Consider the following 21729-nt stretch of genomic DNA (forward strand, 5'->3'; position numbering starts at 1 on the left):
AAATAGTGAAATTTACAAGGATTTACAGATAGTAGATTAAAAGCTAGGAATTCATGCAAAGTAACGGTCTGCTTTCTTCTTGACCCGGTCATCACTCATCAATATCTGCTTGATACCACGAACAATGTGATAATGGACCTGGTTCTTCCAACAGTCTTTGTCAATCATCAAAACAAATTCAGAACATAACAATACTTGTTTTAATCATCTTCATCATCACAGGAAATATATCTGAGGATTTTGGTTACTCACGAAATACATCGTTTTTAGATTGTCTTCAAGTATTTCCGCCTGATCTTTCTGTTAAACAAAAAAATTACTTACTCATCCAAAAAGAAGTTTTTTGTACTGATTGTTTACATTCGCAACACGTGTACTAATTATGTACCAATTGCTTAGAGGGACAAGAAGAAATTCTACGGGAAAAAAAGAATTTGAACTTGATCTTTTTGGAACAGAAATTTGGAGAAGAAAGAGTTTTTTGGAGAATTTTATGAAGAAGTTACGGCAGAAGGTGGTAGCCAAACAATGAAACTACACATCCTTTCATTTAATAGACACGTAGAAGTTGGATTCAAATAGAACTGGCGCGAATGAAACGACACACCTTTTTCATAAGGAATCAAACGTCACATCCTTTCGTAGAAGTTGGATATAAATACTAACTCTGTGTTTAAACAAAATTCCAACATATAACAAGAGCGCAGAGAAAAACAAGGATATATAATGGAATTGGATGTTTTAGTTTGGGAGATCATCTCCCGCTTGCCCTTGAAGGAAGCTGTTCGATGTAAAGTTCTGAACAAGGATATTAAAGCTCGAATTTCTGATCCTCAATTTTTCCAAACTTGGTTTCAACGGCAGGAACACCCTTCTACAGAACTCATCTATACAGTAAATGCGGTACGCAGAACACTCCACAAAATCACCTTACACAACCCTTTGCCAATCGCTCAAATTGAGACGCCTTTCTCCTTTGATATTGAGATTTTGGCCTCATGTAATGGTCTCATTCTCTTTGACTTCGAACAAGTTACCAAGTACTGTGTTTTCAATCCCTTAACTGGAGAGCACCAATTAATACCATACCCACTGCCTACAACAGATAAGCTTCATAGTATGGGCTTCGCTGTTGATTACCTGAATTCAGATCAATATAAATTGGTAACCATCGGTGAACTGGTTGAAAATTCCAATTTGTTCTACAATTTTCACCTACTGTCATCGGAGCGACCTGGCTTGTGGCGTGAAATCCAACTGAGAACCGATTCTTTTATCTCTTTTTCCGGTAATCCACCTGTTTATTGGTGTGGTTCTCTGTATTGGCTCAGATGTGATGGCAGTGTTGTAGCATTTGATACGAGGAGAGAGGAGGCTATACTAATTAACCGTCCTGCGTTTATTGATCAATATGATCTCAGTTACGGTAATAGTAGCACTGGTCAAAATATATGGTTAGGGAGGGCACAAGGTGTTCTTACCCTTTTATGCATTTTCAGAAGGTTCATAGTCCTTGCGACTTACGATAATGCACGCAGCAGTTGGACGGTTACCCACACTTTGGACAACTTCATTTCTCATCCAGACGGCTTTGTTACTGGCTTCCCAGTCTGGATTGACAGCAATCAAGTGTCTTTTCTTAAAGATCGTCCCTTGACACGATATCATGATCTGTATGAGTATGATATTGAGATCAATGATTACCGACAAGGTGCAGCATGGGACACAGTTGATAAACCCATGTATTGCTTCCATCCAACGTTAGCTTCTGTCCATCAGATGCCCTTCGACAATGTAGAGACTGATGATCTGTTGTACATTGCTGCCAAGTTGAATGAAATCAGAGGATTTATTATCGAAGGTACCAGTCAGTTTCAAGTTCAATTTTGAATGTTTTGTTTTTTGCGATGTCTTAAATTAGACTTCTCTTATGTTTAAAACGTTTCCTCCAATATCATCTCAACTGATCCAATCAACATTTTGCATAGAGATATTCGTCCAGGTATTTCCAGTAGTAAACTTCAATTTATTACTACTTAGGAAGTAACAAAACTTGCCTTCTCAAGAAAGCATGCATGCGGTTTACATGAAACTCATAAACTGATTTCATGAATATGCATTCTCGCCATGTGATATACACATCTAATTTCTAGATTTGATTTTTCACTTGAAACAAGTCTCAAATTTTGTATTTAACATCATCGTTCAGGTATTATCATCCAAGAAGGAAGTTCATCAGGAGAAGGAAGTTCATCAGGAGAAGTAAGTTCATCGGAAGAAGAATGAGGAGAAACAGAAAAAGATATATTTGTAATAGACTTGGCTTCTTCCTTTCACCGTCTTAGCCATGATTATTTTCTATTCAAGATAACTTAGTTTGTGAGTATTCTGTAGAAAATTTATTGTTCTAGGGAGAGATCCGGTTAAAGTGAACAAGAAATGATCAAAGAGGAGATTGTCCTATATGTATTTTGAATTTGAATAAAAACTTTTCTTCTTCTGCTCTTGTTTTTTGGCAACTGCTGCACATTTTAAGCGATGAATGCCAATAGATGGAAGATTCTCGCATTGCCGGGGGAATTTGCATGAGATTTGATTGAACTTTTTTTTTCCAAATAGAAATATGAAATGTATGGGTCCACCAAATACAACAAGACCAGGTCCCTGAGCAACAAATGCAGTACAATATAGATTCAAAGGAGGACAATGCAATAATGTAACGAACACTTCAAGTTTTCCTTGCTCAAGGAAAGTAAAAATCACGACCTGCCTTTTGGATTTCCAAAGCTTCACTAAACTTCATCAAGCAACCACGTGATTACAGCCTGATACCAATTCACTCGCCTGGCCCACTCGTATCCATCATAGATAATATGCCCGAATTCCGATCTTGATTTTGCAAAAACTAGGTTTTGTTGTATGTAGATGATCTACAACAAAACCTAGAATTCTTCCTATAATTGGTCTTTAGGTTCAGCTCCTCTACTGCCACGCGCTACCAACTTTCAGTAAAGTACAGCTTCCAGCTGTAGTCAAACCAGTATCTTCAGAGAGCAACCTCATATGGGACCAGGTCCCATAGATTAACTTGGTGTCATTGTTCTAACTTTTGATACAAAGAGAGAAGAGGCTATACTAATTGACCATCGCATTACTTACCCTTGTACGCATTTACTCTTTGGACAACTTCTTTTCTGGTCCAGACGACATTATCAACCGCTTTCTGGTCTGGATCGACAGTGAGCAAGTGCTTTTTCTGGTAGAACATCGTCCCTTGACACGGTATCATGATCCATATGAGTATGATACCGAGATCAATGAGTTCAAAAAAGCTGCACTGTTGGATCCTGTATTGTAGACTAATCTGGTTGGTATTTATTCAAGAACTTCTCTTTTGATTTGCAACTGCTGCACATTTCAAGTGATGAATGCCAATAAATGAAAGATTTTAGCATTGACAGGGGAAGATGTTTACTAAATCTTCCCTTCAAAATTTACAGTTTTGGGATAATTGATTCAACATTAGATATGTTTAATAAAATATCAAAGGATCACATTAAAATTTAACAATAACCAAAGAATTAAAATTATGATTATTTTGCTCTACCTTTTCAATCCTTGTTTCAACTTCTTTTTTTCCATCTAATATTGATGTTTGTATTGAAATCGGAACAATAAATCGATTTCTTTTATTGAGAACTAGATCCAAACTCCAAATTACATTTAGAATGAAGTACATACAATCATACATCATACCGAGAAACTTAAATCTGGAAATAAGACTATTATTAGAATTGTGATAAATCGAAATTCTAGATCACTATAGTAATCCTTATGCTCTAGAATCTAGAATATTCAATATAATATTGAATAGTTAATAATTCCAATTCCAGTAGTTTAGGGCTTTACTATGCATATAAGATTTCTGTGATGTGGGCCCGCTTAGCGCAGAGGTTAGAGCATCGCATTTATAATGCGATGGTCATCGGTTCGATTCCGATAGCCGGCTTTTCCCTATTCGTTGATTTCAAAGAAACATTATCAATCATCTAAAAAATAGAAAAAAAAGAATAGGGAAATAGCGCCTTCCTCCTAACTACGTACACGTGACTTTTAGTAATAAATGAGTTAAATTACATCTCATTTAGTTATATTTCATCGTATTAATATAGTTTATATTAATAAGTTTTTATCCTTCGATTATTGTTAAATTTAATTTGATCTTTTAATATTTTATTAGACATATTTAATGTTGAATCAATTACAATATGTGAGAAGGAGAAGAAAAATGAGAAAGGAAAAATAATTTATGGGAATAAGGATAAAAGGGTTATTAAAAGATAATTTTTTATTTTTCTGAATTTTGCATTTAAATAATAATTCCACGTAAGTAAATGTTATTTAAAAAAAATTATTAAATAGTTTGAGTGACTTTGTGAGTAAAAATGTGAAAGTTAAGTTACTTTTAAGTAAATATCAAAGTTAGTGACCATTTGAGTTATTAACTCCAAATTGTCACGGAGAATTACGCAGACATCTTTGAAGATTGAATTTGCAAGTCTATAACACAACAATACTTGTGTAATCAAAGATACGATTCTACTGATACAAGCAATAAATTGGAGCCAAAACTCTATTGTCAAGTTATTAGCAATCCCCGACGTAAGTGTAAACTGGGAATCAGAGTATAATTTGAACCTGACATGGTGAAATTACAATATTTACAGACAATAGCTAAAAAGCTAGGAATTCATGTACAGTAATGGTTTGCTTTCTTCTTGATACCACGAACAATGTGATAATGAACCTGGTTCTTCCAACAGGAAATATAAATATCGTTTTTGGATTGTCTTCAGATATCTCTGCTGGCTGCTTTCTGTTAAAAAAAAAATTACTTATTCATCCAAAAAGAATGTACCAATTGCTTCTATGGGTGTGAAGTTACGGTAGAAAGTGGTAGCCAAACAATGAAACGACACATCCTTTCATTTAAAAGACATGTAGAAGTTGGATTCAAATAGAACGGGTGCGTATGAAACTATACACCTTTTTATAAGGAATTAAACGACGCACCCTTTCGTAGAATTTGGATATAAATACTAACTCTTTGTTTAAACAAAATTCCAACATATAACAAACGGCAAGAGAGCAGCGAAAAACAAGGATACAATGGAGTTGAAGGATGATTTTTTAGTTGGGGAGATCATCTCCCGCTTGCCTTTGAAGTTGGCAGTTCAATGTAAAGTTCTAAACAAGAATATTAAGTGTCTAATTTCTGATCCTGGATTTTTCCAAACTTGGTTTCAACTTCAGGAAAATCCTTCTACAGAACTCATCTATAGAGTAAAAGCTGCGAACGACACAACACTCCACAAAGTCACCTTACACCCTATCCCAATCACTCAAATTGAGACGATTTTCTCCTATGATAATGAGATTTTGGCCTCATGTAATGGTCTCATTCTCTTTGACTTCGGATTAGTTACCAAGTACTGTGTTTTCAATCCCTTAACTGGAGAGCACCAATTAATACCATACCCACTGCCTACAACATATAGGCTTAATAAGATGGGTTTCGCTGTTGATTACCCAAATTCAGATCAATATAAATTGGTAACCATCAGTGAACTGGTTGAAAATTCCAATTTGTTCTACAATTTTCACCTGCTGTCATCGGAGCGTCCTGGCTTATGGCTTGAAATCCAACTGAGAACCGATTCTTTTATCTCTTTTTCCGGTAATCCACCTGTTTATTGGTGTGGTTCTCTGTATTGGCTCAGATGTGATGGCAGTGTTGTAGCATTTGATACGAGGAGAGAAGAGGCTATACTAATCAATCGTCCTGCGTTTATTGATCAATATGATTTCAGCTACGGTAATATTAGCACTGGTCGCAATATATGGTTAGGGAGGGCACAAGGTGTTCTTACCCTTGTGTGCATTTTCAGAAGGTTCATAGTCCTTGCGACTTATGATAATGCACGCAGCAGTTGGACGGTTACCCACACTTTGGACAACTTCATTTCTCGTCCAGATGATGGCTTTGTTACTGGTTTTCCAGTCTGGATCGACAGCAAGCAAGTGTCTTTTCTAAAACATATTCCCACAACACGACTACATGATCTGTATGAGTATGATACTGAGATCAATGGGTACCGACAAGGTGAAGCATGGGACACAGTTGATAGTCCCATGTATTGCTTCCATCCAACTCTAGCTTCTGTCCATCAGACGCCCTTCGAGAATGTAGAGGCTGCTGATCTGTTGTATATTGCTGCACAGTTGAATTACATCAGAGGATTTATTATCGAAGGTACCAGTCAGTTTCAAGTTCAATTTTGTATGTTTTCATTTTTGTGATGTCCTAAATTAGATTCAATTTATTACTACTACTTAGGAAGTAACAAAACTTGCCTTTTCAAGAAAGCATGCATGGGGTTTACGTGAAACTGATCATAAACTGACATCATGAAGATGCATTTTCGCAATTTGATATACACATACCATTGATGCGTTCTAATTTCTAGATTTGATTTTTCACTTGAAACAAGTCTCAAATTTTGTATTTAACTTCGTTCAGGTATTACCCGCGAAGAAGAAAGTTCATCAGAAGAAGAATGAGGAGAAGCAGAAAAAGAAATATTTGTAGTAGACTCTGCTTCAGCCATGATTATTTTGTATTCTAGATAACTTAGTTTGTGAGTATTGTATGTATTTTGAATTTGAATAAAAACTTTTCTTCTTCTGCTTTTCTTTTTTGGCAACTGCTGCACATTTCAAGTTATGAATGCCAATAAATGAAAGATTTTCGCATTGCCCGGGGATTTTGCATGAGATAATTTGATTGAAAAAATGACAAGTGAGGCAAGAAAATAGAGATGCTTCGAGCCGTCGTCGTCGCTCGCTCGGCTCGGATTTGACAAATGATCAACCGATGAGATCTATCTTTTGGACAAATTTTATTTGACAGAAACAAATAAATTCAACCCGAAGCAATAACGTATGCATGATGGGTCAGCGAGGAAATGGGAACAGCGGCTTAAGCCATTAGGTTTAGGCGCTTTCCAGAGGTGGAATCTTCTAGTTCTTCCTATTTGACCCGAAACCGATCGATCTAGCCATGAGCAGGTTGAAGAGAGCTCTAACAGGCCTTGGAGGACCGAACCCACGTATGTGGCAAAATACGGGGATGACTTGTGGCTAGGGGTGAAAGGCCAACCAAGATCGGATATAGCTGGTTTTCCTAGCAGTGGTATACAACTTTGGACCTAACGGCCGGCCTAGTAACCTTTCGGAATGGGGGATCCCCGTTGGCAACAACCACGGTAGTAGTTGCGGAACTACTGGGCCGGGAGAGGAGCGGAAAGCCACTTGACTGGTTGGAGAGGACAACCTCTTGTTCCTGCTCCTCTTTCTTCGCTTCGGGGACGGAGGTCCTACGGTAGGTAACAGCAGGCACAAGCAAGTTGACTTATTCTGATGTGTGACTTTGAATCAGAAGTCCAAACGCTGAGTCTATCCAGTAACTTTTCTGTACTGAAAGAGCCACTTGCTTATTGGTGATTAGGATATCATCACCAAGCAAGGTGTGATCATAAAGGGAAGGTCACTCTGCGGGATTCAAACTCGCAGTCCAACCACACTATGTAGTAGTAGGACAACGGAGCATGCATGCAGTGGACAATTGCACTATTTCGACATGACACAGTGTTGTGTTCGAACTGGTGCAACGAAATGCTGTAGTGTTTCTGAATTAATGCATTGTTTCGATTGAGCAGATGCAGCTTTTTGAAATAGTGTATACATTGGTTCAAACAGATGCAACTCTTCAACGAAGTGATGCACTGTTTTGAACTGGTGCACTTGTTCTTGAAAAGGTGTACTATTTCAGAAAATTACTGAACTGTTTTAAATAAATAAATATGCATTTTCAGGAAAAGACACACCTCTAAAATTGAACCAATGCCACCTTTTCGGAGGGGCATGTTGTGGCTATAAATAACCTGTTTTCTTCCACATGTTATAGAATGAAAATTTTTTTGATTACACATAAATCTTCTTGTCTTCTAAATACTCTTTGTGATCAATCAAACCGAGAGTACGTTCGAAGAATTCAAGTATTTGAGGTACCGCTATACTTGAATTGTTGGCCATTTTATCCTGGGAGGGAAAATTCCACAACCTCGGGTACAGTGAGGGAAATTATTTCCTTAAGGTAAGTTCGTGAATTCGGATGACTTGGCATTGAAGTTGTTATTCTATTATACAGATTCTACGTACCCGTATTGTGGAAGATAACAATCTTAAGGAAACAACTTTACAGAATCTGTATTGCTTGTTTTTGGAGATTAAAGCTTAGGCTTTCTACTCCACTTGAATTTAACTAATGATTAGAAGACATAAAATCTTCATCACAAGTTAAGGTTCATTCGGTTGATGATTCGAAGTAATAAAAACTTCATCGTTAACTAGAAACAAGAAGAATTGTTTCAAGTTATTTAACTTTATAAATAGTATTCTGACGAATACTAAGTTTTCTGTCTTGTGATGAGGAAAAATGACAACTGAAAGTTAAATGATGGATGCGAAAACGTCTGTAGGGGCAAATAATATTGTCACATCAAGTCGCACAAATGCTCCGCCAACGATGGCACCGACGGAGAAGCCCGAAAAATTTTCTGGCATTGTCTTCAAGCGGTGGCAACAAAAGATGTTCTTTTAACTCACCACTCTATGTCTACAACGTTTCACTAGCGAAGACGCTCCTGAGGTGCCCGAGGGAACCTCGGATAAAGACCGCTTCGTTATTGTAGAAGCTTGGAAACATTCGGAGTTCTTTTACAGGAACTATATTCTGAGTGGTCTCCAAGACGACCTCTACATTGTCTATAGTGGAACCAAGACATAAAAGGAACTGTGGGGGGAACTTGAACGAAAATATAAAACGGAGGATGCGGGAATTAAGAAATTCCTTGTTGCACGGTTCCTGGACTTCAAAATGATTGATAGCAAATCTGTTGTCTCTCAAGTACAGGAGTTGCAAGTCATCATACATGATCTCCTAGAAGAAGGTTTAATTGTGAATGATTCTTTCCAAGTAGCAGCTATAGTTGAGAAGCTACCACCTTTGTGGAAAGAATTCAAAAACTACTTAAAGCATAAACGCAAGGAGATGACCGTTGAAGATCTTATTGTCCAACTTCGTATTGAAGGGGACAATAAAGCTGCCGAAAGAAGGTCAAAGGGAAATTCGACAATGAATGGAGCACATATTGTAAAAAATGACCAAAACAACTCGAAGAAAAGAAAGAAAGTTGAACATGGAAGCAATCAACCCAAGAAAAAGTTCAAGGGAAAATGCTTCAACTTTGGCAAAATTGGCCATAAGTCCACAGACTATCAAGCCCCGAAGAAAGGGAAGAAAAAGGACCAAGCAAATCTGATTGAGTCCAACAAAGATTATGACGATCTGTGTGCTATGTTCACGGAATACAACTTAGTGGGGAATCCACGTGGATGGTGGATGGATTCTGGTGCCACACGCCATGTTTGCGTAAACAAAGAGTTGTTCTCGTCATTTGCTCCATCTCAAGCAGAAGAAATGATTTACATGGCCAACTCTGCTACTGCTAAGGTGGAGGGAACAGGAAAAAATTGCCTAAAGATGACTTCCGGCAAGGTCTTGACACTGAACAATGTGCTATATGTTCTGGAGTTACGTAGGAACTTAATTTTTGTTTCACTCCTAGATAAGAACGGATTCAAATATGTAACAGTTTCTGGAAAAAATTATAGTTAGCAAAGGAGAAATGTATGTAGGAAAAGACTATCTCACGGAGGGCCTTTATAAGATAAATGTAATGACTGTTGAGATGAATAAAAGTTTGAATTCGTCTTATTTGCTTGAGTCTTATGATTTGTGGCATGAACGTTTAGGCTATGTTGATTACAAAACGTTACGAAAACTGATTAACTTAGAAGTTTTGCCAAACTTTGAGTGCAATAAATCAAAGTGTCAAACGTGTGTGGAATCGAAGTATGCAAAGCATCCTTATAAGTCTGTTGAAAGGAATTCCAATCCCTTAGAATTAATACACACTAACATTTGTGATATGAAGTCAACACCATCACGTGGTGGGAAAAAGTATTTCATAACTTTTATTGACGATTGCACTAGATACTGTTATGTCTATGCTAAATAGTAAGGATGAAGCAATAGATGCGTTTAGGCAATAGAAAACTGAAGTTGAAAATCAGTTAGGCAAAACGATCAAAATAATAAGAAGTGATAAGGGCGGAGAATATGAATCTCCCTTTGCGCAAATATGTGTAGAGAATGGAATAATCCATCAAACTACGGCCTCGTATTCACCGCAATCTAATGGAATTACAGAAAGAAAAAATCAAACTTTGAAGGAAATGATGAAGGCTTTACTTATAAGTTCTGGTTTACCGCAAAACTTATGGGGAGAGGCTATCCTTATGGCCAATCGTATACTCAGCAGAGTTCCCCATAGTAAGACACAATCAATTCCTTACGAAAAATGAAAAGGAAGGAAACCTAACTTGAAATATTTCGAATTGTGGGGGTGTTTAGCGAAGGTTCAAATTCCTATACCTAAAAAGATTAAAATAGGACCTAAAACGGTGGACTGCGTGTTCATAGGATATGCTAAAAGTAGTAAATCATGTCGATTTTTGGTTCATAAATCCGAACATCCGGATATTAGTGAAAATACGGTAATTGAATCAGACAATGCTGATTCTTTGAAAATATTTACCCATATAAAATTAGACATGAATAGTCTAGTAGAGGTTCCAAACGACCTCGAGATGAACCAAGTGAGAATGTACATAATGAAGAAAATCCAAGACGTAGTACACGTCAAAGAACGTTAACTTCGTTTGGATTGAATTTTGTAACATTTCTCTTAGAAAATGAGCCTCAAACATTTAAAGAAGCGATGTCTTCGTCAGACTCATTCTTTTGTAAAGAGGCAGTCAATAGTGAGATAGATTCAATCTTAAGCAACCATACATGGGAATTGTTGACCTTCCTCCCGGAAATAAACCTTTAGGGTCTAAATGGATCTTCAAAAGGAAAAAATGAAGGCGGATGGAACTATTGACAAATACAAGGCAAGACTTGTAGTAAAAGGCTTCAAACAGAAGGAAGGCCTTGATTACTTTGATACATACTCGCCAGTAACAAGAATAACCTCGATTCGAATGTTAATTGCCTTCGTGGCGGTATATGATCTTCAAATCCATCAAATGGATGTGAAAACCGCATTCCTAAATGGATACTTGGAGGAAGAAATATACATGGAATAACCTGAGGGTTTTGTGGTTTCAGGAAAAGAAAATAAGGTGTGTAAACTTGTTAAGTCACTTTATGGACTAAAACAAGCACCTAAGTAATGGCATGCAAAGTTTGACCAAACCATGTTGGCAAACGGATTCAAGATAAATGAATGTGATAAATGTATTTATATTAAATACACTCCAAATCACCAAGTCATTATTTATTTATATGTGGATGATATGTTAATCATCAATAGGGATGTTTCTGACATAAATGCAACAAAATAAATGCTCGAGAGCAAGTTTGATATAAAAGACCTTGGAGTTGCAGATGTGATCTTAGGTATAAGAATCCATCGAACTCCACAAGGGTTAGCATTGTCACAGTCTCATTATATCGAAAAAGTACTTGACAAGTTCAAGTATATGGAATTCGATATTGCCAAGACTGCATTGGATGTGAACTTTGCACTTCGAAAGAATGAAAGTGAAGGTGACTCACAATTGGAGTACGAAAGAGTATTGGGATGTTTAATGTATATAATGAACTGTACACAACCAGACATAGCTTGTACTATTAGTAAATTGAGTCGGTACATGAGTAATTCCAACAAAACTCATTGGATGACAATAAAAAGAGTTTTGGGGTATCTTAAATACACTCAAAACTATGCTTTGTATTATAATAAATATTCTGCGGTAATTGAAGGATATAGTGATGCAAATTAGATCACCGGATCAAAGGAAGTAAAATCCACAAGTGGATATGTATTTACTATTGGTGGAGGAGCAGTTTTTTGGAAATTATCCAAATAGACTTGTATCGCTCGCTCTACAATGGAATCTGAATTTATCGCATTAGATAAAGTCGGTGAAGAAGCAGAATGACTCCAAAATTTCTTGGAAGATATTCCGTATTGGCCCAAGCCAGTGGCACCAGTATGTATACACTGTGACAGCCAAGCGGCAATAGGTAGGGTAGGGAGCATGATGTACAATGGTAAATCTCATCACATACGTCGGAGACATAATACCGTTAGGGAACTTCTCTCAAGTGGAATTATCACTATTGATTATGTAAAGTCAAAGGATAATGTGTCGGATCCACTTACAAAAGGCCTATCTAGAGAAGGAGTAGAAAGGACATCCAAGGAAATGGGTTTAAGGCCTAGGACAAGTCCGCATGGCGGTAACTTTACCTAGCAGTCTGAAGATCCCAAGAGCTAGGTTCAAGGAGATCAAACAAAGTTGTGTCTGACAGGGTCAACATTATCAAATACTCAACCTATTCTCATGATGTAGACAATGTATAGTAAACAAGGATAAGACTTAAGGTGAAAATTCTTTTAATGATTATCTAAATTTAGTAGATTTGACCAAATAGTTTAATCTACAAGATTGAGCATTTAGAAATCACCTATGTGAGGGCGAAGTAGAAGCCGCTTCAAAGAGAATGTTAGTAAAGGCCTATTCTCTAAGCTCTCATGAAAATCGGGACGTGTTCATGGCTGAAAAGAATAAAACCATAAGAGCCATAAACGGTAAAAGGATGGTTGTGTGACATGTGTTGTCTAGGTGTACATTAAAACTCGACGGTTCAAAGATATCAAATCTACCGATTGACCGAGTGTATCCGATGCATGTTCACTACGAAAAGTTCAAAGGAAACCCACTTATCCAGATGCAATCAGTCTTTGCTTGATGATCACATACTTGTCTGTAAAACTTTTACAAAAAACATAGTCATTCCCCATTCATGTGGGGGATTGTTGGGTTCTATATATATGTGTGTGTTGAATGAAAAATGGAACAATCAAGTGAAGGAAAGGAGACACCCAAATTGGAAAGTGTACTCTTTAAGTTGGAAAGTTTACTCTTCTCCCACATTGGTGGAAGAAAAGAACTTTAAAGTGTTTATAAAGTGAAACACTTACTTCACATGGTGAGTGAGGCAAGAAAATAGAGATGCCTCGCTCCGTCGTCGTCGCTCGCTCGGCTCGGCTTCGGATTGGATTTGGCAAATGATCGATCGATGAGATCTTTCTTTTTGGATAAATTTTATTTGACAGAAACAAATAAATTCAATCCGAAGCAATAACGTTCCATTTATTTATGCATGCATGCAGTGAACAGTTGCACTATTTCGACATGAAACAGTGTTGTGTTCGAACTGGTGCAACGAAATGCTGTAGTGTTTCTGAATTAATGCATTGTTTCGACTAAGCAGATGTAGATTTTTGAAATAGTATATGCATTGGTTCAAACAGATGCAACTCTTCAACGAAATAATGCACTGTTTCAAACTGGTGCACTTGTTCTTGAAAAGGTGTACTGTTTTAGAAAATTACTATACTGTTTTAAATAAACAAACATGCATTTTCAGGAAAAGACATACCTCTAAAATTGAACCAATGCCACCTTTTCGGAGGGGCATGTTGTGGCTATAAATAACCTGTTTTCTTCCACAGGTTATAGAATAAAAAAATTTCTGATTACACATAAATCTTCTTGTCTTCTAAATACTCTTTGTGATCAATCAAACCGAGAGTGCGTTCGAAGAATTCAAGTATTTGAGGTACCGCTATACTTGAATTGTTGGCCATTTTATCCTGGGAGGGAAAATTACGCAACCTCGGGTACAGTGAGGGGAATTATTTCCTTAAGAAAAGTCCGTGAATTCGGACGACTTGGCCTTAACAAGTTCTGTTTCATCTATATTTCTGAAATATAAAATACATCTCTTGGAAAGATCATTTTGATCTTGTGTTGAGGGTATTTGTTCAACTTTACTGTGTTCTTGTTCATACTTGAACTCGAGTTAAAGTTGTTATTCTATTATACAGATTCTACGTACCCGTATTGTGGAAAATAATAGTAATATCCAGTATCAATCTTATTCCAATTCATTACAATCTTCTACGAATATTTACGTGATTTACATAAGCATTTTTTAGATCTAATTCTCTTATTTCAACTAATACTTCTCATAACTGGAGAGCACATAGTGATGTCTATCAATGAGTTTGGTAATATAGTCCTAGCCGTTGATTACCTGAATTCAGATCAATATAAATTGGTAACCAACAAATTTCACGTACTTCCATCAGAGCGATCTGGTTTGTGGCATGAAATCCAACCGAGAACCAATTTAGACTATACTAATTGACCGTCCTGAGTTTATTGATCATTATGATTTCAGTTACAGTAAAATTCTCACTGGAGGTGATAGATATATGGCTAGGGATAGTGCAGTTTCCCACACTTTGGACAACGTCTGGATCGCCAGCAAGCAAGTGCTTTTTCTGGTAGAATGTCGTTCCTTGACACGGTATAATGATCTATATGAGTATGATATCGATGAGTTCTAACTGCTGTCCACCGCTCATTTGTTGTATATTGCTGCAAAGTTGGATAAAGTCAGAAGATTTATCATCGAAGGTAGCCGTTAGTTTCAGTATGTTTAAAATGTTTCCTTCCCATATCATCATCTCAACTAAATATCCAATAGCAATCTACTCCATTCATTAAAAACTTGACTTAATAAATATGAATTCTCACAACGTGATATACACATGTCAAAGAGAACGTTTCTAATTTCTAGGTCTGACCTTTTACTTAGTTTATCTTAAGAATAAAGTTCATCAGGAGAAGCAGAACTAGAAATATTGTAAAAGACGTGGCTTCTGCCCATCACTGTGTTTAATGATTAATCATGATTACTTTCTATTCAACATAACATTATAAATGATCAAAGAGGAGATTTTCCTGTATGCATGTGGCAACTGCTGCACATTTCAAGTGATGAATGCCAATAAATAAAATTAAGACGGAGGATGCGGGAATTAAGAAATTCCTTGTTGCACGGTTCCTGGACTTCAAAATAATATATAACACATAAACTGTTTTGTAGGTTTAATTGTGAATGATGCTTTCCAAGTAGCAGTGATAGTTGAGAAGCTACCACCTTTGTGGAAAGACTTCAAAAACTACTTAAAGCATAAGCGCAAGGAGATAACTGTTGAAGATCTTATTGTCCAACTTCGTATTGAAGAGGACAATAAAGCTGCCGAAAGAAAGTCAAAGGGGAATTCTACAATTAATGGAGCACATATTGTAGAAGATGACCAAAGCAATTCAAAGAAAAGAAAGAAAAGGGAAAATGCTTCAATTGTGGCAAAATTGGCCACAAGTCCACAAATTGTCGAGCCCCAAAGAGAGGCAAGAAAAAGGATCAAGCAAATATGATTGAATCCAACAAAGAATGCGATGATTTGTGTGCTATGTTCTCAGAATGCAACTTGGTGGGCAATCCTAGAGAATGGTGGATGGATTCTGGTGCCACCCGCCATGTATGTACCAACAAGGAGTTGTTTTCGTCATTTGCTTCTGCTTAAGCAGAAGAAATGATCTACATGGCTAACTCCGCTACTGCTAGGGTGGAGGGAACAGGAAAAATTTGTTTAAAGATGACTTTCGGCAAGGTCTTGACACTGAACAATGTGTTATATGTTTCAGAGTTACGTAGGAACTTAATTTTTGTTTCACTCCTAGATAAGAACGGATTCAAATGTGTAACCGTTTCTGGAAAAATTGTAATTAGCAAAGGAGAAATGTATGTAGGAAAATGCTATCTAACCGAAGGCCTTTATAAGATGAATGTAATGACTGTTGAAATAAATAAAAGTTCAAATTCTTCTTATTTGCTTGAGTCTTCTGATTTGTGGCATGAACGTTTAGGCTATGTTAATTACAAAACATTACGAAAACTGATTAACTTAGAAGTTTTGCCTAACTTTGAGTGCAATAAATCAAAGTGTCAAACGTGTGTGGAATCGAAGTATGCAAAACATCCTTATAAGTCCGTTGAAAGGAATTCCAATCCCTTAGACTTAATACACACTGACATTTGTGATATGAAGTCAACACCATCACGTGGTGGAAAAAAGTATTTCATAACTTTTATTGACGATTGCACTAGATATTGTTATGTCTACTTGCTAAATAGTAAGGATCAAGCAATAGATGCATTTAGGCAATATAAAACTGAAGTTGAAAATTAGTTAGACAAAAAGATCAAAATGATAAGAAGTGATAGGGGCGGAGAATATGAATCTCCCTTTGCGCAAATATGTGTAGAGAATAGAATAGTCCATCAAACTACAGCCCCATATTCACCTCAATCTAATGGAATTGCGGAAAGAAAAAACCAAAATTTGAAGAAAATGGTGAATGCCTTACTTATAAGTTCTGGTTTACCGTAAAACTTATGGGGGGAGGCTATCCTTACGGCCAATTGTATACTCAACAGAGTTCCCCATCGTAAGACATAATCAATTCCTGACGAAAAATGGAAAAGAAGGACACCCAACTTGAAATATTTCAAAGTGTGGGGTGTCTAGCGAATGTTCAAGTTCGTATACCTAAAAGGGTTAAGATAGGACCTAAAATGGTGGACTGCGTATTTATAAAATATGCAAAAAATAGTAAATCATGTCGATTTTTGGTTCATAAATTTGAACATCTAGATATTAATGAAAATACGGTAATTGAATCAGACAATGCTGAATTCTTTGAAAATATTTACCCGTATAAAACTAGACATGAACAGTCTAGTGGAGGATCTAAACGACCTCAAGATGAACCAAGTGAGAATGTACATAATGAAGAAAATCCAAGACGTAGTACATGTCAAAAAATGTTAACTTCGTTTGGATTGGATTTTGTAATATTTTTCTTAGAAAATGAGCCTCAAACATTTAAAGAAGCGATGTTGTCGTCAGACTCATCCTTTTGGAAAGAGGCAGCCAATAGTGAGATAGATTCAATCTTAAGCAACCATACATAGGAATTGGTTGACATTCCTCCCGAAAATAAACCTTTAGGTTCTAAATGGATCTTCAAAAGGAAAATGTAGGCGGATGGTGCTATTGATAAATACAAGACAAGACTTGTAGTAAAAGACTTCAAATAGAAAGAATGCCTTGATTACTTTGATACATACTCGCCAGTAACAAGGATAACCTCGATTCAAATGTTAATTGCCTTGGCGGCGGTATATGATTTTCAAATGCATCAAATGGATGTGAAAACCGCATTCCTAAATGGAGACTTGAAGGAAGAAATATACATGGAACAACCTGAGGGTTTTGTCGTTCCAGGAAAAGAAAATAAGGTGTGTAAACTTGTTAAGTCACTTTATAGACTAAAACAAACACCTAAGAAATGGCATGCAAAGTTTGACCAAACCATGTTGGCAAACGGATTCAAGATAAATGAATGTGATAAATGTGTTTACATTAAAGACATTCCAAATCACCAAGCCATTATTTTTTTATATGTGGATGATATGTTAATCATCAGTAGGGACATTTCTGACATAAATGCAACAAAATGAATGCTCGAGAGCAAGTTTGATATAAAAGACCTTGGAGTTGCAGATGTGATCTTAGGTATAAGAATCCATCGAACTCCACAAGGGTTAGCATTGTCACAGTCTCATTATATCAAAAAAGTACTTGACAAGTTCAAGTATATGAAATTCGGTATTGCCAAGACTCCATTGGATGTGAACTTTGCACTTCGAAAGAATGAAGGTGAAAGTGACTCACAATTGAAGTACGCAAGAGTATTGGGATGTTTAATGTATATAATGAACTGTACACGACCAGACATAGCCTGTACTATTAGTAAATTGAGCCGGTACACGAGTAATCCCAACAAAACTCATTGGATGACAATGAAAAGAGTTTTGGGGTATCTTAAATACACTCAAAACTATGCTTTGCATTATAATAAATATTCTACGGTAATTGAAGGATATGGTGATGCAAATTGGATCACCGGATCGAACGAAGTAAAATCCATAAGTGGATATGTATTTACTATTGGTGGAGGAGCAGTTTTTTGGAAATCATCCAAATAGACTTGTATCGCTCGCTCGCTCTACAATAAAATATGAATTTATCGCATTAGATAAAGCCGGTAAAGAAGCAAAATGGCTCTGGAATTTCTTGGAAGATATTTCGTATTGGACCAAGCCAGTGGCACCAGTATGTATTCACTGTGACAGCCAAACGGCAATAGGTAGGGCAGGGAACATGATGTACAACGGTAAATCTCGTCACATATGGCGGAGAGATAATACCGTTAGGGAACTTCTCTTAAGTGGAATTATCACTATTGATTATATAAAGTCAAAGGATAATGTGTCGGATCCACTTACAAAAGGCCTATCTAGAGAAGGAGTGGAAAGAACATCCAAGGGAATGGGTTTAAGGCCTTGGACGAGTTAACATGGCGGTAACTCTACCTAACAGACTGGAGATCCCAAGAGCTAGGTTCAAGGAGATCAAACAAAGTTGTGTCTGACAGGTTCAACATTGTCAATTACCCAACCCATTCTCATGATGTAGACAATGTATAGTAAACAAGGATAAGACTTAAGGTGAAAAGTCTTTTAATGATTATCTAAATTTGGCAGATTTGACCAAACAATTTAATCTACAGGATTGAACATTTAGAAATCACCTATGTGAGGGCGAAGTAGAAGCCGTTTCAAAGAGAATGTTAGTAAAGGCCTATTCTCTAAGCTCTCATGAAATTGGGACGTGTTCATGACTGAAAAGAATAAAACTATAAGAACCATAAACGGTAAAAGGCTAGTTGTATGACATGTGTTATCTAGGTGTACATTAAAGCTCGACGGTTCAAAGATATCAAATCTACCGATTGACTGAGTGCATCCGATGCATGTTTACTACGGAAATTTCAAAGGGAAACCCACTTATCCAGATGCAATCAGTCTTTGGTTGGTGATCACATAATTGTCCCTAAAAGTTTTACGAAAATTAGCCATTTCCCATTCATGTGGGGGATTGTTGGGTTCATAGTAGATGAAAAAAGTGTGAATGGAAAAATGGAGAGTAAAAGAGTGGAGGGAAGGAGACACTAAAATGGAAAGTGTACTCCTAAATTGACAAGTTTACTCTTTCTCCCACATTGATGGAAGAAGAGAACTTGAGAGTGTTTATATTGATGAATACTTTCTCCACATGGAAAGTGAGGCAAGAAATAATAGATGCCTCACGCCGTCGTTGTCGCTCGCTCGGCTTGACTTTGGATTTGGATTTGGAAAATGATCGATCGAATTTGACAGAAATAAAATAAATTCAATCCAAAAAGTGTTTTGAAATTCTATTTAAATATACATGCATGCAGTAATAATAGATGCAATATTCGAAGTGAACTGGTGCCACTATTTCAACGAATCGTTGCACTGTTTTGCGAACTGATGCACTGCTTCTGTGTTTCTGTTTCTGAACTGGTGTAGATTTTCGAAACAATGTTTCCTGAACTAATACGTTGGTTCGAACAGATGCAACTCTTCAATGAAGTGATGCACTATTTCGAACTGGTCCACTGTTTCAGCGAAATACTGCACTGTTTTGGGTAAACAAACATGCATTTTCAGAAACATCACACCTCTAAGATGGACCATTGTCTCTTTTCAGAAGAGGCATCTCTTGGCTATAAAAACCTGATTTCATCCCCAGGTTTTGGAATAGAAAAAGTTTCAGATTACAAACTTCTTCTTGTCTTAACAAAAACTGTGTGTGATCATTCAAACCACTGAGTGCGTTCGAAGAATCCGCCTATTTAAGGTTCTGCTATAGTTGGATTGAAGACCATTTTATCCTGGGAGGAAAATTCCATAACCTCGGGTACAGTGAAGGGAATTATTCCTTAAGGAAAGTCCGTGAATTCGGACGACTTGGCCTTAATCATTTTTGTTTCATCTTTATTTTTCTGAAAAAATAAATACACCTCTTGGAAAGGTCATTTTGATCTTGTGTTGAGGGTATTTGATACTTCATTGTGTTCTTATTTATACTTGAACTCGAGTTGGAGTTTTTGTTTTACTATACAGATTTCTGAGTACCCGAATATATTGTGGGTTATAACAATTAGCACTGGTCACAATATATGGCTAGGGACGGCACAAGGTGTACTTACCTTTGTATGCATTTTCAGAAGGTTCATAGTCCTTGCCACTCATGATAATGCACGCAACAGTTGGACGGTTACCCACACTTTGGACAACGTCCTTTCTCGTCTAGATGGCAATGTTACTGGCTTTCCAGTGGATCGACAGCAAGCAAGTGTATGTCTTTTCTTAAACGTTGTCCCTTGACACACGCTATCATGATCTGTATGAGTATGATACTGGGATCAATGGGTACCAACAAGCTAAGGTGCAGCGTGGGACACAGTTCATTATCCCATGTATTCCTTTCATCCAATGTTAGCTTCTGTCCATCAAACGCCCTTCGAGAAAGTTAATGTCTCTTAAGTTTAAATAAAACATTTCCGCCAGTATCATCTCAACCGAGCAAATCGACATTTTCATAGAGATATTCATCCATGTATTTCCAGTAGCAAACTTCAATTTATTACTACTTGGGAAGTAACCGAACTTGCCTTTCCAAGAAAGAATGCATGGGGTTCACATGAAACTCATAAATTGACTTCATGAATATGATTTTCGCAATGTGATATACACATGTTGGTCTTAAATTATTTTGTATATAACTTCGTTCAGGTATTATCATCCAAGAAGAAATTAAAATATTTGTAATAGACTTGGCTTCTGCCCTTCAGTGTCCTTATCCGTAATTGCTTTCTATTCAGGATTAACTTAATTTGTGTACAACATTTTTGTTCCAGCGATAGCTGGTTGAAGTGAACAAGAAATGATCAAAGAGAAGATTTTCCTGTGTATTTTGAACTTGAATAAAAATGTTGTTTCTTCTTCTTTTTCTTATTGGTAACTGCTGCACATTCAAGTGATGAATGCCATGAAATAAATGAAAGATTTTTGCATCGCCAGTGGAATTAATTTGCATGCGATCAGATCGATAGAACTTTTTACTACAAATAGAAATATGCGGCTTCCACTTAACAATCATAACATGCAACAGGTTAAAAATGAATTAGGAATCCTTTGTCTGATTATAATTATTTCTTTTAACGTAATGGAAAAGACAAGTTTTATTAGTTCTTGCAATGTCTTAAATGAGACTTTAAGGTCAAAACATTTTCTCCCATAACATCTCGATTGAATCAGTCAATCAGCATTTTTATAGAGATATAGTGTGCCTTCTTTGTCGTGTCAAGATTTTTTACTTCAAACAAGTGAGTTATAGCTTGAAACTTAGTTCATAAACTGACTAGTATGATACTGAGATCAATGGTCAGTAGCAATTTAGTCCAACTAGTAAACTTAGCCGTTCTTCGCGCGACCATAAAATTCATTATTAAATATATACTTTAATCTATTTTACTATATTCAAAATAATCAAAGAATCTTAAATTGTGAAATTCAACCGTGAAAAATTTTAATTGTATTCAATAATATCAAACACATGA

General features: G+C 36.6%; 2 protein-coding genes and 1 non-coding gene across 3 annotated transcripts; all 3 read left to right on the top strand.

The window, feature by feature from the left end:
* The first annotated feature begins 726 nt into the window (after window positions 1-726).
* Window positions 727-3358, top strand: LOC107864946 (putative F-box/kelch-repeat protein At1g20790). The gene is made up of 2 exons (XM_016711338.1): window positions 727-1861; window positions 3204-3358. Exons 1-2 carry the CDS (start codon window positions 727-729, stop codon window positions 3356-3358), a joined length of 1290 nt encoding a protein of 429 aa, XP_016566824.1.
* Window positions 3359-3936: 578 nt separating this feature from the next.
* Window positions 3937-4009, top strand: TRNAI-UAU. The gene has a single exon. It is a non-coding gene; the product is annotated as a tRNA-Ile (tRNA).
* Window positions 4010-5158: 1149 nt separating this feature from the next.
* LOC107864947 (putative F-box/kelch-repeat protein At1g20940) lies at window positions 5159-7853 on the top strand. Its single transcript, XM_047408704.1, has 3 exons — window positions 5159-6313; window positions 6528-6580; window positions 7779-7853. Exons 1-3 carry the CDS (start codon window positions 5170-5172, stop codon window positions 7851-7853), a joined length of 1272 nt encoding a protein of 423 aa, XP_047264660.1. The 5' UTR covers window positions 5159-5169.
* Window positions 7854-21729: the final 13876 nt, after the last annotated feature.

Source organism: Capsicum annuum, chromosome 3, assembly GCF_002878395.1.
Source record: "Capsicum annuum cultivar UCD-10X-F1 chromosome 3, UCD10Xv1.1, whole genome shotgun sequence".
In the NCBI taxonomy this organism is placed as follows: domain Eukaryota; kingdom Viridiplantae; phylum Streptophyta; class Magnoliopsida; order Solanales; family Solanaceae; genus Capsicum; species Capsicum annuum.

What these genes read in the sequence shown, in the direction of transcription:
- LOC107864946 (XM_016711338.1), top strand. Translation starts at nt 727, where the DNA reads ATGGAATTGGATGTTTTAGTTTGGGAGATCATCTCCCGCTTGCCCTTG. An exon ending in CAGAGGATTTATTATCGAAG is followed by an intron (nt 1,862 to 3,203) that starts GTACCAGTCAGT and finishes TTTCTGGTCCAG; the next exon opens with ACGACATTATCAACCGCTTT.
- LOC107864947 (XM_047408704.1), top strand. Translation starts at nt 5,170, where the DNA reads ATGGAGTTGAAGGATGATTTTTTAGTTGGGGAGATCATCTCCCGCTTG. An exon ending in CAGAGGATTTATTATCGAAG is followed by an intron (nt 6,314 to 6,527) that starts GTACCAGTCAGT and finishes TCTAATTTCTAG; the next exon opens with ATTTGATTTTTCACTTGAAA. An exon ending in TTGTATTTAACTTCGTTCAG is followed by an intron (nt 6,581 to 7,778) that starts GTATTACCCGCG and finishes TCGATTGAGCAG; the next exon opens with ATGCAGCTTTTTGAAATAGT.